This window comes from Lacerta agilis, chromosome 7, assembly GCF_009819535.1.
Source record: "Lacerta agilis isolate rLacAgi1 chromosome 7, rLacAgi1.pri, whole genome shotgun sequence".
NCBI lineage: Eukaryota > Metazoa > Chordata > Lepidosauria > Squamata > Lacertidae > Lacerta > Lacerta agilis.
The window spans coordinates 49844125-49860874 of NC_046318.1; the positions used below are offsets into that span (position 1 = coordinate 49844125).

The window sequence follows — 16750 nt, forward strand, 5'->3', positions numbered from 1 at the left end:
TTGAAATGCTCCGCAAGACCTTAAGATAGCTGTGCATAACAAATGCCAGCAAACTTCAGTGAACTGATGTGAGAGACTGATAAAGTCCTACAGAAAATGAAAGCTTCTTATTGTTGCGAAATGTGGTTCTACAAGCTGTTTAACTGCACTTGGATTGCCCAGATCTGGATTCATTGCTGAGTTGGCTGTTTTCATTAGGTCAGACACTTTCCCCAGCAATTCTGGCTACTTTTTTCTCTCTCTACTTTTTGCAATATGTTTGCAATATGGTTGAGCCATTATAGGGCTCAAATCTTGGAGCGAACTGTTATAAACATAAAAGAGGTGTCAGTGTTTTAATACAAGTGAATTATAGACATTACTCTTTTACTTGTAATATTATTTCATGTTTGAGTTAAGAACTCGCCTTTCCATTATAAAAGGGGCATTCTGGGAGTATTGCAGGATAGGGCAAGACTTGTATGTCTTCGAAAACCTAGGACCTTCTGTATGCCCAGCAGGTGCTGAGTTATTGAGCTAGGGTCCCTTTCAGATAATTAATAAACAATCCAGCACAATTCTGTGCATATCAATTTAGCTTTAATAACATAATTATTAATGCTTCCTATTACAGACATCTCGTCAGAAACACTGCAACGGTTTTATATGGACTAATTAGTTTTGTAATGCTTATCAAATCGTTCTGAAAGAGCTCTTAATATACTTCCTGGCCTTTTTTGATATTTATCCCGAAGATTTTCAATTGCAGTCTTTGTCTGTTGAAAGAAGAACAAAGGAATACATTGTGTTATATCAATATATTGCAAAATGGATATTCACAGTTATTCATATATGTGAGGAAAAAGCTGAAGGGATCAGAACCAGTAAAATAAAGAATCCCATTTTTTCCAGTTACAGATGCACAATATGACAGTCCTTGTCCCGCAATCCTCAAGAGTGACTTTTTCAGCATGGGGGGTTGGGCAAGAGCAGCCAGGGCCAGGAAACTCCACTAGGAAACTGTTCATCTCTCAGTGAATCCAGCCAACTGCCTTTATGGGGTTTTTTTGTTTTTTGTTTTTTACCAAGAGCACTCTATGAGAATGGCAGAGATAAGTGCCTTGGGCTGCTTGGTACGTATTAGTCTTCCTGCATGGTTTTTACCTCCAGTTATGTGAGGTAAACTGCAGAAATGCTGTTGAGTTATATTTCACTATGCTCAGTGCTATTTTTCCAGAACAAGAGGTGACTGAACTCACTATGAACACCTCCCTCATTCTCTTAGAATGGCAATGGCTGACAGGGCTAGTGACAAAAAAAACACTCACCCCCTAGTTCCATGCCTGAAAACAGCGCTGCAGGGCATGGGTAAAAATAGCAGAGTAGCATGGAGTCACATTCACTTGCGGAGTTGCAATAAATCACACAAACATCAGAAGTTCTTCAGTAATAGTGTTACTGAGGCTTAAGAGCGTACAGTGCTTACTGAGTCCCCCACTGGGGGAGTGGCCTTGGAGGGACCCTCTGGGGCAAATTCTGGGGCACATGGTGGGGAGAAGAAGTCCTATTGGATGAGCAGATCTTTGTGAAACACAACATAAAATGCATACGTTTTTCGTGGTCTCAACAAGTTACGGAGAGGGAAAGCTGAGTGATGAACATAATCAGGCCCGTCTTAGAGGGATCGGCCGCCCTGGCGCGACGATCCCTCGGCGCCCCCAGCCTGCCGCCTCTCCGCCCGCCTCCCTCCCGCGCTGGCCGCCCCTCGGGAGGGGGGGTGGGCGAGCGGGGGATGAGAGGCGTGGCGTTGGAGCGGGCGCCCGCGCTCCGGCGGGCGGAGGATGAGGGGGGGCGGGCGGGCACTCACGCACCGGCGGGAGGGCGGGATGCAAGCCGGCCGCCCTCGCTTCCCAGAGCCCCAGCTGGAGTGCTGGAAGGTCGCGCAAAGCCCCATGGGGGCGGGGGCTGGTTGGGGAGGGGGAGCCCGGTATGCCGGCGGGCTCACGGGGGCGCCCCTGGGGTGCCCTGCGCCCTGGCGCGCCGCGCCACCGGCCTCTATGGATGAGACGGCTCTGAACATAATGCACAAAAGTCTATATAATGAACCCTCACTCTGGTTGTATAGAATGAGGAAGTCAGTAGGCAGAGTGCAATTTATAGAACTGAAAGAGAGAAACCAACAGGAAAGAAATATTCTGCTTTTATACTTCCAAGTGTAGAGTTAACTTACCTTTTCGGCCAGCTCTGTAGCTGTTATATTTGGATCGTATGGGATGGGTTCTCCAATATATGTTCTTAGTTTCACTGGAAATCCTCCATATATGGGAAGGTAGAGAAGTCGTGTTTTCTCATATAACCATCTTGTCAACCCTATGTACGAAAGGGAAAAGAGTCTAAAAGAGAGCGACCCCATATCAAATTTGAAATTAGTTGGCATTCTGAGTTTTTAGCAATTCCGATCAATCCATCCCAGAGATGATGTTAAATAATTTGAATGCATTTTTTTAAAGAGACAGCGCAACTTTTGCAGATAAGTGTACATAAGTTTGCATTAAATAAACTGCTAGTAGATACGAAATAGATTTTTTTATTTAAAAAAATCATTGCATATTATTATAATGTTTATTTCCTGATATCAGATCTCTGGATCAACGCAGAAATATAAGATATTTAGCTCACTTGTCTTTCCAATGTTCCTGAATATTTCACAACAGTTTTGTGTAAAAATAGGGATGATGGGCTGAAAGAATAAAAGAAGAAATAAAAAATCAAAAGAAAGGTGAGAACTGGAGATTTACTTTACCCCAACCACCCCACCTTTATTTTGGTTAAGGATTAGGAAGAATGCTTTGCATCTGGCAATATAATGATCAGCCAGGCATTCCAGACATATCTATTCAAATATCGCAAATGAAAAGACTGCTCTTCAGGTTTTCAGGAATATAAAAGGAAAAGGAAAAAAAAGACATTTTTCTTTTAGAATGCCATTGATTTCAGCACTTAATTTTAAAGTAGGGGTGGGAAACCTGTGGCACTCCAGATATCATTTGACCCCAAAACAGGATATTTGCCATCCTCTGCTTTTTAGGCTACTTATGTGTTGCGGATCATTCCATATCAAGCACCCAACATTACACATGAAACAAGTCTGAAAACATTTATTCTTCCATTATTTATACTTCACACCTAACGCTTTTCAAGAGCATTTGTTGCACAAGTTTCATTTTTTGTCAAAGTATATGTGCATCCAGTTGAAATCCTGTGTTTGAGCCTTATTAGAACTTGTGCTCGCCCCACCTTAAGTACATGCCAACTAGATGGGCAAAAAAATGATGATGCTGGGCCTGGCAGGTGTATGCAGGTCATAGTTGCTTCTTCACTTTCATAGTCCATTGGCAGCTCGTAGGTCAGCCACCATGTTTTATTGTATTCACAGGTCACATACCCAATTATCTCAGCCATATCCAGAGATCTTGTACCTCCTTCAGTGTAGAACTTCTCACTCTCATTGCTAATGGTGTACACTTTGGTCAATGAAATGCTTGTGTTCCCTTGATCACTTTCACTCTTTCAAAGAGTCGTTTTAGGAACATTTCTTCTTTTCTGTACTCCTCATTTGTTGAAAATAAGATCTGGATAGAAGGGATGCTATCTTGGCACCAGTTAAACAGTTCCAGCAGTGCCATAATTTTGTTTGATATGTATTTTGCTTCAATGTTCATGAAATGAAGTACTAACAATAATTCTTTTAAAGTGTTTTTGTGTAGTACGGCAACACCAAAATGGTCATTAAAAAAAAAATTCAAAGCCTCATAACTCACGAATGGGATGAGAAATTTTAGATTTAAACCTAGTTTTGATAATTCAACAAATGTACAAAATATTGGGAAATTGGATGGCATTAGGTAAAAACGTTGGATCACTTGGTATAGAATGACCGTTATCTAGGAAAACCGTGAGGACAATGCAATGTTCCTGTATGCTTCACAAATGTTTTCTGTAAATATAGGGATGGTGGGCTAAAAGAATAAAATCAAAAATCAAAAGGAAGCTGATAACTGTAGAATTACTTCACCCCAACCGCCCCACCTTTATTTTGGTTAAGGACTCAGAATAATGCTCCACATGTGGCATTACAATGACAAGCCAGACATAACTGACTTCAAATTGCACATGCTATTCCCCAGATTGTTAATAATTGAAGAGGGGGAAAGCTATTTTTCTTTTTAAATGTAATTGAGATCAATAGGTTTTAAAAAAACAAAACAGGAGGGAAATACTTGGAACTCCAGATATCATTTGACCCCCCCCCCCATGCAGAATATTTGCCATCATCAACTATTTAGGATGCTAAATCAGGGGTGTCAACACAGATGTCATATCCAGGATAATTGTGAGGGCAATGCAAATTGCCCAAAGATCACTCACCACTTTTGCCTCCAAAGCTATCCGAGCGAAACCTGTGCGTTTACCCCACATTATGTTGTAGTCATTACTAAAGTTTGCTTCTCTACCTCCACCAGGTGCAAGGCCCAGAAAATGGCCTTTCTTCAAAATTTCCACACATTCATCTTTACTGAAATCTTTCAGCCCGATCACATCACAAAACGTTCTCAACCCTGAAAAAATAAGCCCCAAATAGAAAAAAATGCATTATTTATAACTCTTATTTAGGAAATATTGTGGACGCTATACAGGTGTCATTATTCCCGGATCACAATCATAGTTCTTTGCCAATCCTTTTCATGTAGGATTTCGTGGAAGTGCTGAGGTGGCCACCTTTTCAGACATGTGTTCCACAAGTCAAGTCAGAATGGCATTTAAGTTTGCATTATGATAAAAACACAGACCACAGTGTCTTGCTGCATGCACAGAGAGACAGATACAAACATGGCACAGATGAGCCCATGCTGGTTGAGACCTGCCGACACCCACAGAAGTCTATATTTTCATGCACAGATAAGTGGGTGGAGATTATATGCTGCATTAATTCTCCCTATGGAATGCCCCCCAGACAGTGCTACTGGACATTTTTGGGCTCTGTACTTCCTTCCTTCTTTATTTAAATGACCCTTTGTTGGGTCATAGTTCCTTGCTGTGGCTGCTGTGTGCATGCAGAGGAAGATGATGTGGGGACAGTGGCAGTGGAGGGCCATGAACACTACAGCCATGGGGCCACATGTGTTTGATTGCAGTGTCACATGGGGGCTTGATTGTGTGTGGAAGTGCTTGATTGGCCATGTGTTTGGGTGGGGCCATGTTTTCTGGTATCCTTGTAGCTGAAGAAGTCATTGAGTTGGAGACCCAATTTCCTACAGCTTGTCCTATTCTGGCATTAAAGTCAGCAGCAATTATATTCAGTTACAGCACAGAAATCAGATGTCACATTATCCAGATGGCCCCATTTTTAGATACCCTGTGGAAGAATATAGACAGTTGTACAATTAAACACCAAATTTCTGCATCGTAGCACAGGAATTGCCTTGTAATTCTGGAAACATAGCCTGATTCAAATAAGATGCCTGAAACATTATTGGAAGAAGAGGTTGAGGCTGTAAATCGCCAAAAGCAAGTCTGCAGTTTCCAACTTCCTTTTTTGTGTGAACACTCCATTTCATTCTGGGCTCATCCATTCATGTAACTCAGATGGGAATCAGTCAGGACAGCTTGTCACTGGGAAATGAAGTGAGGCATGCTTTGAGAGGATTGCCCCAACAGCATAGGTAGGGTACAACGAAATATTAACACTTGGTTAAGAGTTTTATTTTGGCTTATATTCCCCATAGTCACATCCATCATGATTTTCCTCATTTTTATCGCTATAAAATTGTTGGGCTTTGGGGTTTAACTGGAATAATAATAATAATAATAATAATAATAATAATAATAATAATAATTTATTTGTACCCCACCCATCTGGCTGGGTCTCCCCAGCCACTCTGGGCGGCTTCCACCAAACATTAAAATATATTTAAAAACTTCCCTAAACAGGGCTGCCTTCAGGTATTTTCTGAATGTCAGGTGGTTGTTTATTCCCTTGACTTCTGATGGGAGGGCGTTCCACAGGGCGGGCACCACTACCGAGAAGGCCCTCTGCCTGGTTCCCTGTAGTTTTGCTTCTTGCAGTGAGGGAACCGACAGAAGGCCCTTGGTGCTGGATCTCAGTGTCCGGGCTGAATGATGGGGGTGGAGACGCTCCTTCAGGTATACAGGACTGAGGCTGTTTGGGGCTTTAAAGGTCAGCACCAACACTTTGAATTGTGCTCAGAAACGTACTGGGAGCCAATGTAGATCTCTCAGGACCGGTGTTATGTGGTACCGGCGGCCACTCCCAGTCACCAGTCTAGCTGCCTCAGTCACACAGGATTCTGCCTGTACACCCTCGACGCCAGGCATCTGTCCTACTGACGTGCTGCGCCTTTGCACCCTAGCTGAACTACCTAAGGATGATGTTGGCACACCTTTGGGTTATTGATTCACTACAGAAGAACCCCCCTCTTGCTCCGGGACGAGTCCTGAGTCAGGCTCCCCTGGAGAAGATTTGCCACGCATGGCCTGCCTCCCAGTCCTAGACACTGGAGTTGTGGGTGCACTCCTAGGCTCCTGCCTTGGAGTTGCCCCTAGCTGTGCTGCACCCTGGTCATGGCCGGGAACTCGGCCCGAGCCACCAGCAGGTTCTAAAACCACAGCAATACCCCCACCCGGGGTTGGTCCACCTGGACCACCGCCACCAGCAGGTGGCGCATCTGCCTGTCCAGCATTGACAGGACCATCCAGAACATCTGGAAGAACATCAGGAATTCTAGAGATGCATTCCCATCCATTCTGCTCACAGAATTCAGCACTCCTGCTGACTAGATCCCGTGTTTGATCACCATCTAGGTACGCAAACCTCCAGCTATGCAAGCTGGGCTCGTACCCACAGAAAATCATCTTCTGCACCTTGGGACCACCTTCTTTGCCTTCAGCACGTGGTACAGAGACCATCGCCTGAGAACCAAAAATGCGAAAGAAGTGTACCTTTGGCTTCTTGCCATGCAACAGAAAATAGGGTGTGTCCCCTACTTCAGGACAAAGAACCTTGTTAAAAACAAAACAGGCATTCCGGAGTGACTCCTCCCAGAACTCAGCCGTTTGCTGCAACGTTCTGTTTTGACGTTCAGCCAAACCACATACCTGTGAAGAAAGTGGGTTAATCATTCTGTGCTTAATCCCCCTCTCATGGAGGAAAGCCTCCAGCGAGGATCCAGGGAACTCCTCACATCTGTCAAACTGAACACAGCCTACCCTTTCGGACCTGGGGTAGCTGGACGTCTTCCCTTTGACTTTGCACACCTTGCAGTCAAGAAAGTTGTCACATGCCCTTAACTTGCATGCAGATACAAGGCTGCTTCAGCACACTGTCCCTTTTGTGCCACAGATGTGCGCACATGTGGCATGTGGGCACAGTGGTGCACTGAACCTGTACTGCATCAGTGATACTTCCACCTGTACCTACTAGAGGCGTCTCAACAGCAAACACCCCGTCTTCGCTGCATTCCACTCGAACCAGCAACTTTCCACTCCAGGAAATAAAACAGCTGTTAGATTCAAAACAAACATCAAAACCATCGGACAGAAGTGTTGGTACAGACAACAAACATATTCCCATGCCAGGAAACACAAAATCTTCTAGATATGTCACTAGGAAGCTTGGATAAACAGTCCACTTTAAGTCAAGCCTTTTCTTGCTTCCACTAGTCAGTTCCACAAACTGTTCTGTAGATAAGGACCTGCAGTTCCTCACATGTCCACCAGGAGGAATGATGTGGTGGGATGCTGTACTGTTGATCACGAATCTCAGCTGACCAGTGTTGGCCTTCATCGTTGCCACGGCAACTGAACGACAATAGCAGGTGTTATCTTCCTTCCGGCCTCTGGTAGAACTGTTTGGAGTCCCACGGTCCCAGGCCCTGCCTTATCTTCAGCCATGCACATCAGCAGCACATTGTCAGGAGATCCTCCAAAACAATGCTTTGCAGCATTTGCCTTCACAGGGACTGCAGACTTGAAAACATAGCCCACGGCTATCTGGCCCCCCTGCTTTGACGTGGCTCTTCAACACCAGCCATACGACCTGACAGGAAATTAAGCTGAGCTGGGGGCAGGCTTTCCAAAGCCTCTTCTTCAGTCAGTCCCTCTGCCCCAGGAAACTGGGCTAGGGTCTTCCAGGTCTCACAAGCGCTGGCAAAACCTTCCATGTGGTGGCATTGGGCTGCATCTCTGCGTTGAGCAGCAGCTGCGACCTCCTGTGCTCCTGAAACTGAGCCAGGAAACAGTGATGGTGGTGGTGCAGCTTCCTCCTGAAGTATTAGTCCCATCCTAATGGCCCACTCTCGGTGGATGGTGGCCTTCCTCTGGTGAATGGAGCTGCTATAACTCCCTCCATTATGCCCTGGGGATGTGTACTCACGATTCTGTAGCTCTTCACCCAGGCAATGAAGATGGGGTTCACCAGCAAGGTAAAACTGCCTTCTGCAGACCTCAATCTGGGATTTGCTGCCTTTCAAACTCTGGCAGCAAGTTGCAGGCAGCTTAGCCATTCAGCAGACTGCTGAATGCTCCTGCCGGCACAGAAAGCATTCCCTGGACACTGCAACAGTCCCAGTCCAGGGAGGCACTTCTCAGCTTGGCACACATGTTCTGGACCTTCAGAACTGCTTCAGAACCAGTCCAGAACTGTAAGACTCGATCCATAACCTGTTGGGCTTTTGGATTTAACTGGAAAAAGCCTCAAAACCAGTTTAGCACTTGGAGTGGTGTCCAGCTACACTTCCTCTGCGTTTTCCTGCTTCTCCAGTGCTTTTGCAGAGTTTTTTCAAACTTCTTACTTCTTCCTTCTTCTTGCGCAACGGTATGTGTGCCTTGTGCCAGCAATAAATTCCACAACGTCTGGGTTGTTTCACAGTAAGCACGCTTTATTTACAAGCATATAAATCACAGAGCTTTCCAGGAGATTTGGACGACATCTCCGCTCCGGTCAGAACCGAAAGTAAGACTGACCAGGAAATAAACAGCGCGTCACATAAATCACATAGGCATTCACATAGAGCAGATATCCCGGATGTTTGTGACATATCCTCCCTGTGGGAGGGGCGTACTGTTGAGCTTCTTTAACCCTGAAAGCTCCAAACCTCACAAAAATGAAGCCTGCAATCTTTTCCTGCTTGATCTGCAAAGAGTTCTTTTTGAGCTCATGATTGTTCTTGGGAGGAGGTGAACTAGCTGGTATCTCCTCCAGTGGCTGTTAACTTAACTCCATCTTACTTTTTTCACCTCTTGCTGATATTTTATTTGTCTGTTATTTTTCACCTGTTACATGATACATGGTTTTATATATTATAGCATTGTTTTATGTCATATTTTACATATTTTTTTGTAAAAAAAGCAGGATTTAAATTTAATAATTTACCTGGTATCCGATATAGGGCATGATCAATTACTGAATAGCACTGTCTCTGTTGCTTAAAAAGTTTCGCCACAAGAAAGTTATATTCAGTAGTAGTGACTGAGTGATAAAAAATAATAACCCCTGGTCCTTTAGGGAGATGTTCCATGCCAATAACTTCATAACCTGGAAATAATACAGAATGCAACAAATAAATATTACTTTGTTGAAAAATAAATGCAATGTTGCTATCTTTTATTGGAAGAAAACTGAAATTTAAGATCAGGTAAAAAACTCTCCTATATGTTGTAGCGTTCTGGATGCTAGATTGTCATCCACATGGATTAAGACTTTCTCTGTTGTGATACCAGAATAAATGGTATTTCTCCTCTGCTGGAATATTCCTTCCTTGCCTACTTTTGGGTGCAGGTGGAAACATTTTTGCCTAGTCTTTGAGTAAGCCAAAACTGTGACACGATTTCAATCTCCTTTAAGCATTTATGTCAGGGTTTCTGGTCATCACAGAGTTAACTGTTCACCAGGAAGCGTTCTGATCCTTAGTGCCTCACCTACAGCTATATGGGCATTTCCCTTTGTCTGGAAAAAGGGGATTTTTGGTTTCGCTTTCCCCTCGATGCTATGTTCTATGCTGTTGTTTTTGATGTATGAGTGAGAACGCTGCAGACATGCAGCTCGAGTCTTTAGGACCTTTGTGTGTGCTACTTAAAATAAAGTTCTATTAGTCAAGTAGCACTGGTGTCCAGCTGATTTATTTTAAGACACCGCTGAAGAAGCAGACCTAAAGAAGCCATCGTTGCCCTATGCTAACTCTGCTACTGAAGACAGTTTTTAAATGTGCAGCCTGAGAGAGAAGCATGACTGGACGGCAATTAGATGTCGGGGTGGATCGTAGAGCTGATTGATTACAGCTCCGGGCAGCAGCACTACTTGGGTCAAAGGTTTTATGTGCCAAATACTTCAAGAATTTATATGAGTTATAATACTCATATCTTCAGACCATTCTCTGAATCACTTTATACAAAGTGAGAAAACAGTTTCCCAGACAGATGCACCCTTGCCCCGACTTCCGGCGCGAGCACCATTGCTGGTGGTTGGGAGCTGTCTCAGCTCCGAGACAGCTCCGGTTCCCCCGGGGGTAGGAGTCCCGCAACCGCCCTGCGGGCTCCGGGCTCCGGGCTCCAGTAACCCATTGGAAGAGCGTCCCATGGACAGGGCTTTCCTGCGGGCTCCTTTGTGTCGTCCCGTTCTTGAGCTTCCCTTGTAAAAGGGAGGCTCGAGTGAACGGGCTCCGGCGCGGAGCTGAGGAAGCTGTCCCCAACTGGGGGTAACCAAGCGGCAGCCGGCCGCCAGCAGTGAGCGCTCCGTTCTTCCCAATTTGGCTGGAAAAAGAAGAAAACTGTGAGTAAGGACTGTAATTTGGACCTAATTTGGACTAATTGGCTTACGGAGAGAGACTTAAAAAGAGGAAGTCCGTTTCTCTCCTTTGCAGTAAGATCAAAGTAACACCGGATTTAGCTGTTGCTATTTTGGATTGCTTTGAAGTTTTACGTTGATTCTGATTCTGACTGCTTAAGAAACCCCCTTTGTGGGGCGAGACTAAGAAATTTGAATTATCTCTTCCGATTGACAGAGGATTATAGTGAAAGAAAGTTTACCCTCTGATGGAAGGGGGCAAATGGTGGCTGAAATTTGATCAGTGAGGATGGAAAAGTACTGAGACTGTTGTTTCCTGCCCACTCCTGCCTACTTCTGTCTGGTTCCCACGGCTCCTCCAGACCCAGCAATGTCATCAGACCAGGAAAAAATTCTATTGCAATTGGAACTTTTGCAACAGAGTGTCACCGAAACGTTTTCTGGGATTCGAAGTGCTTTTAAGAACTTTGCTAAGGAACTTAAAGTAACAACTAGAGAACTTATAGATACATTCAGAGATACAAATAGAGAGAACTTTCTCCCAGAGATATCATTTGTAGTAGAGAAGACACAGGCTAAACAAAAAGAAGGGTCTCATGGATGTGAGAGGTCTGAGGCTGGTGGAAATGACTTTATAACGGCTTTCTAGGGTGAGACCCCAGAAATGCAGGAACATCAACTCTGGGATTTAAAATTGGATTCGAAGAATGGACTAGAGTCATTTGGAGACAATGTAAAAGTTGTTTGGAGGAGTTCAGCAAAGATACTTGGTAACAATGGTTTGGTCTTTAGGTATCAAGGAAAAGGTGACACTCTGGAACAAGGAAAATGTGAAGAAACTGGTGTGAGGGAAGAAGGATTTGGACTGGGAATAAGCTGGGGGTAAGACTGGTGGGAGATTGAGATGGGAAGAGGGAGGATGGTGAGGAGGGGGGTGGGGTAAAGGAATTTATGAGATTTATCAGGAAGGCTGACCATGGTACTCCGATGCCAGGGGGAAATAAGTGATTTGGAGAAGGGAAGAAATATTTAGGTGTTTTTTTTAAGATAATGTTTTGATTATAATATTTTTAAGGTAAGAATTAGAAGTAATAACAGCAATAGTTTTACTAAGCTAAGAGAAAAAAGGATATAAGAAGTTAAGATTTGAAATATGATTTTATGTGACAATAACAAGTTGAATGATATAAGATGTTTATTTGAAGATTAAGAAATATGGTGAATGATTGTTAAACTAGTTACAAAGTTACTAAAGTAAATTACAAATCGAACGCAGAAGAGAGAATGGGGGAAGTCCCACTAATTAAGATTTGAAATAAGATTATAATTAATAGATTCCTGTGTTTCTGTGTTGTTGAGGTATGTATTAGTTTTTAATTTTTATTGTTATTAGTATTATTTGTTGTATTTGTTTTATATGTTGAATGAATGTTCTTATTTGATGTGTTTTTATGTGGAAATATCAATAAATTCTTATTAAAAAAAATAAAAAAGATGCACCCTTGCCCCTGTCATAAGTAGTCACAGGGTCTCATCTTTATGACCGAAATTTGGTTTTAGTAATGTATTTCTGATTTATGCTTCAACATCTAAAGCAGGGGTCAGCAAACTTTTTCAGCAGGGGGCCGGTCCCCTATCCCTCAGACCTTGTGGGGGGCCGAACTATATTTGGGGGGGGGGAAATGAATGAATTCCTATGCCCCACTAATAACCAAGAGATCCATTTTAAAAAAAGCACACATTCTACTCATGTAAAAACATGCTGATTCCAGGACCATCTGCAGGCCGGATTTAGTAGGCGATTGCACGAAAATTGCACGTAAGGTCTCACTGCATGATGACATACTCATTACATTTGCTGCGTACTCACTAGACACTTAAACCCAACCCCCTTCTATTGCCACAATCCATGAAACTATTTTTAAAGAGCTTTGCTAATTATAGCTCTGTGAGGTGTAAGCAACATTCTCCAGGTTTCTCTCGGAGAGGAGGCATGCTTTAAATGTGATTAAATGTATGGTGGTTATGCAGCCACCAGCTGACCCTTTCTTCTGTAATATATCTTAATTTCATTACTTATAAAATGTTTTTCTTTTTGATTGCTTATTACCTAAATAAATGTCCCTGCCATCGTTTTGATCCTTATGGAGCCAACCGGTACTTGTAGCTGTTGTGACTCTGAGGTGGGTTTAGAGGTCCACTCCTGATGCATTGTGGCAACTATTGTTCCAGTGCCTCAAGCCTGAAATTCTCATGCTCAGTCCTATGAAAGTATAGGAGCTGATAAGACTGAATTATTAGAATGAAACAATCCTTTACTCACCATTCCATATCTTTCCAAATATATGAACAACTTGAGCAACAAGTTTCCTTGGTTTCTCCCAAATTTTGCTAACATCACTTTCTTGCTGGTTATTCATCTTCCTGTAAATATGTAACAGAAATGATAAAGCCCAGCAAAACAAAAGCGAACATATCAGTGGTGAATAAAGTAAAATCAGAAGCATAAGTAACCACCAAGGGTGAACCACTGAGGTCAGATATTCTTCTAAATAAGGGTAACTGATCCAGTTTTCCAGAATTTGAGAAAACCAGCTCATGGTTTCCTGATCTGAAGCACCACGTGTATGCCAATGAAAGAAATATATGAAGTGAAAATTTCCTCAGTTGTGATGGTATTTTTTTCAACTGTTTACCTGGAAAACAGAAAATGCAGTACATTAGTCTTGAACTGTTATTCCAGAAGCATTAACGATTACATGAAATCTCATGCGATTTAATGTTTTCCTGGTTTTCCCCACCATAACTTGCCAAGTAGACATATTGTTTTTCCAACATCCATCATGGAGATGTACAACATTACAAATGTATGACTCCTTCATTTATTTGATGTAAAGAAAGCTGGTTTCATTCCACTGCTGAAGTATTGAGGAAGTATTAAGTATTAAGGAAAGTGAGAAAGCGTTACTTCTCTATGAGTCAGCATAAATGGTTACCCGCCTCCTAAAAATACAGTTGCATACATCTTGTTACTGTCTTATTTGTGTTACTGGGCAAACTGGCACATAGCCCAGGATAGTTAAGAGCTCAAGTTACAGAATTAGGTGGCTCATATTTTACCAGATCCTTTCGGACTTCCTGTTTCCTGCCGAGGGAAATGGCTGCCTCCCATGAGATTGGACCCCCAGAAATTCAGGACTAATATGGGAGTAATTAGCCCTGCTGACCTCTTCAGGGTAGGAGAGGGCTGTCTCACCCTTGGAGTCCATTATATGGCCCCCACAACAAGGTGCCATGTCTTGGCACTTTGGGTGCCAAGCCTGGCATGGAAACTGGGCACTCTTTAGAGTCATTCTCTTGAGCAGGGACACCCGTTTTTTAAAAATTTAATAAGATTGGGCAGAAAACAGGTGTATTCTGGACAGATGGAGATAAGGGAAACAATCTGCGGAACTGCACAGTTGCTGGTGTCTAAGTTTGGACTTCAAAGAGATTATCACCATGGTGCTTGCATTTACGGAGATGATCAGTATGTTCTCTCTTTTATATCTACCTTTGTTTTATATGCCGAGCCTCATTAAGAAATACTTTAAAAAATTAAACAGAGTACAGATGGACTTCTATTTGCAATTGATTATTAAGCTGCACAGTTTTAATCAGACTTGAAAAAGATAAATGAGCGGAAGAATATGGCCCTTGATAGCTATGACACAGGATGGAAAAAGTGAATTCCTCCCTTTTTCGTGGGACTGGGAAACATCTTTTGGCTGATTCTACAATGATCTGAGACAATAATTTGGGAAATATCCCACAACATATACTGCATCTGTGTGCAGATTTTTCTTCTTTATGGGTGAGAGAGAAGGTAAAACGGGTGTCTAGCAACCCCCCTCACCGGAGGGGAGACTGCGTGGTCCCCGGAAAAGCTGATCAATCACCAAATGATTTATATCTGTGGAATATATTTCATTTTAATTGCTACATATATTTGCAAATAGTATGCTTAACAACTCAATAACTGTGTCATAAAACTTCAAATGGTAGGCTTCAACAACAGCCTGGACTGGAAGATAAGAGTGACCCAGGAAATGCTGTGCTGGCAAACCAACAAGGGAATACACACACTCACACACACACACACACACACTAAACTGTACCGGACAGATGAAAGGATACATTATTGTTTAACATGATTGAGAACCGATTAGCCAGTGACTGAGGACTTTGAGAGTTTAAGATCAGAATGTGTTGAATAGGAGAACAACAAGAACAGAAAGATAATTATGTGTGATGAGTTCTTCAGAGGTCCAGAATATGGGAAGTCCATGTGAAATTTAATAATTTATAATTTGGATTGTCAAATCAATCAAATCATTATTTATTACGGTCAAAGACCAGCTCTTAAAAAGGAGGTAAAGTAAAAATAAAAATAAATACAGCGGATCCCTTTGACGAAACACTTTCTGGGATGTTACATATATGAAACTCTAATTTGGATTGTTATTTGGTGGGTGTGTTTTTTAAAAAAATGGATTCTGATTTGATTTGTTATTAATTGGATGTTCTTAATGGAATAATAATAATAATAATTATTATTATTATTATTATTATTATTATTATTATTATTATTAGAAAGATCCTTTCCACCCACCCTTGCTAAGAATGGGGAACCCCTCATCACTGGTATTTGAGGGATGATGAATTCCAGAGGGGCAATTTTTGAACTAAAACAAAATGTTTTTATCTCACATATATTTGAGTCTGCATGCAATTCTTTCCCACTGTTGGTTTGGACAGTCGTGTACACTTGACATTAGCTACCATCCATATCTATCCCAGCTTCATATCAACCCTGACTGAAAGAAAGGAACATCCTAGCTGTGTTTTAAATTGACAGTATGGAAATAGACTAAGATGTTCATACAACTAGTTTTTACACGCACACAGACACAGAGAGAGACACAGACAGCATTTCCTCTCTCTCTCTGCTGACTCCTGCACAAGAAGTGACAAATAACACAACTACTAGGACATTTGCAAATGAAGCAGGTCTAGTATGGTTTCAAATTGCTGAGAGACTTTCATGAGATTCCTGCATTGAAGAGGGTTCACTAGATCACCCTTGGAATCCCTTCCAGCTCTACACTTTATGATTCTATGAACAATTTTTCTTTACTTACATTTCTGGTGAGTCTAAATTGCCTTTGCTTCAGTCACCTTTCTGTGGATGCAGCAGAAGTCCTGTCTGGTGCACTTTTTCGTAGGCTAATTTCCACCCTATGGAGACACGTCCCTTTCTGTGGTGCTTTAAAAAGACTGCAATGAGTGTGCCATTTGTATGAAGAAACCAGGTATTGTGAAAAAGACAGCTTAGGGATCCTGTGCCCATTTGTAATTAAAGATTATGTAGTGACACCTACAATAGAAGCTAAATCAAATAACAACATATTGGGTCACAGAAAACCAGTTATTGACTAAGGAGTAAAGGTAGGTATTGTGACAAGTGAGTTACCTCCCTTTCCTAGTAGCCTCTCCCCTTTCAAGTAAGGTACAAGATATGTATGCAATAGGATCACCCTGCAATACATAAGCCTTAATAACATATTCTGGTTACAATATTCAATCTTAGCGCTGCACCAGTAAAATCTCTTCCATTGGCACCATGCTGCATTTAATTCTGCAGCATGAATTGCTTACTTAGGAGCCCCAGAAATTCCAGGTTGACATGCTTTGATATCAAAGTGTCTCTGGCATTCGGCACATGTTCAACACTGTCAGGTGGAGGTGAAGGATCCAAGTCCAGCATGCGTTCATCAGTTAAGTCAGAGATATACTCACATACATATACATTGGTCCATTTTACTCTGTCATGCAGTATCTGCAATTCAGTCACAGACTCATTAAAAACTG

The 16750-nt window shown here is 42.4% G+C and overlaps 1 protein-coding gene across 3 annotated transcripts; it reads right to left on the reverse strand.

The window, feature by feature from the left end:
• Positions 1–565: 565 nt before the first annotated feature.
• Positions 566–16134, reverse strand: LOC117049984 (transmembrane protein 68-like). Of its 3 annotated transcripts, none has more exons than XM_033155222.1 (8): positions 16021–16134; positions 13164–13536; positions 9431–9592; positions 4408–4598; positions 2659–2719; positions 2210–2349; positions 1466–1543; positions 566–755 (listed from the first exon to the last, which is right to left on the reverse strand). In XM_033155222.1, exons 2-8 carry the CDS (start codon positions 13438–13440, stop codon positions 651–653), a joined length of 1014 nt encoding a protein of 337 aa, XP_033011113.1. In that variant the 5' UTR covers positions 13441–13536; positions 16021–16134; the 3' UTR covers positions 566–650. The 3 variants fall into 3 exon arrangements, with proteins under 3 accessions (XP_033011113.1, XP_033011112.1, XP_033011114.1); XM_033155221.1 differs by having other exon boundaries at positions 1457–1543; XM_033155223.1 differs by lacking the exon at positions 1466–1543.
• Positions 16135–16750: the final 616 nt, after the last annotated feature.

Coding starts and splice junctions, on each gene's coding strand:
- LOC117049984 (XM_033155221.1), bottom strand. CDS start 13,440: ATGAGCTGGTTTTCTCAAATTCTGGAAAACTGGATCAGTTACCCTTAT. Junction 1,544..2,209: donor CTACAGAGCTGGCCGAAAAG/GTAAGTTAACTC, acceptor CTCATCCAATAG/GACTTCTTCTCCCCACCATG. Junction 756..1,456: donor TGGGGGACTCAGTAAGCACT/GTACGCTCTTAA, acceptor TTCTTTCAACAG/ACAAAGACTGCAATTGAAAA.